This window comes from Morone saxatilis, unplaced genomic scaffold (genome assembly GCF_004916995.1).
Source record: "Morone saxatilis isolate NCDOM2014 unplaced genomic scaffold, NCSU_SB_2.0 Contig20, whole genome shotgun sequence".
NCBI classification, from domain to species: Eukaryota; Metazoa; Chordata; class Actinopteri; family Moronidae; genus Morone; species Morone saxatilis.
In genome coordinates, this window is record NW_023339763.1 from 11,305,310 (window position 1) to 11,305,838 (window position 529).

General features: G+C 51.0%; 1 protein-coding gene across 1 annotated transcript in view; it reads left to right on the forward strand.

Moving 5' to 3' along the window:
• The first annotated feature begins 211 nt into the window (after positions 1-211).
• ssh2b (slingshot protein phosphatase 2b) overlaps positions 212-529 on the forward strand; it is a 17,061-nt gene continuing 16,743 nt past the window's right edge. The window contains exon 1 of the mRNA XM_035666975.1: positions 212-458. Within this exon, the coding sequence (XP_035522868.1) occupies positions 396-458 (63 nt within the window). The 5' untranslated portion in view covers positions 212-395. The remainder of the gene's footprint in view (positions 459-529) is intronic.

Consider the following 529-nt stretch of genomic DNA (forward strand, 5'->3'; position numbering starts at 1 on the left):
ATAATATAATATAATATAATACACATTTCTAAATGCATTCATTGTAGGCCGTTTGCCTGACGATGGAGGTCATCTTTTAATACGAGTAAATGCTAAATCAGTAGTCCTCAAGATCATTGTTTGACTGACGGACAGCCTACTACTCCTCACTGCTTTGTTTACGTCCAGCACTCACACGGTTAATCGGGATTGACAAGCTAAGGGCTGCGCATGCGCAGATGGCGCTGACAGAGGAAACAGCCGGGGAGTAGTCAAACAGTCTACGACGAGAGACAGAGAGAGGAAACCCCACAGAGGACAGCACAACCCGGGTTCAGCTGGCCTTTCTCCCCCTAAAAACAATGCTCGTCTCTCCGCTGTCGCTTCCTCTCAGGTGTCCGCTTCCCGGTCGCTGAATGGCGCTGGTTACCGTGCAGCGTTCACCGACCCCCAGCACCAGCTCCAGCCCCTGCGTGTCGGTAAGAACCGCCTTTTATTGAACCCCTCTTTTTTCACCACCACCGCCAAAACACCCCCCCCCCCAAAAAAA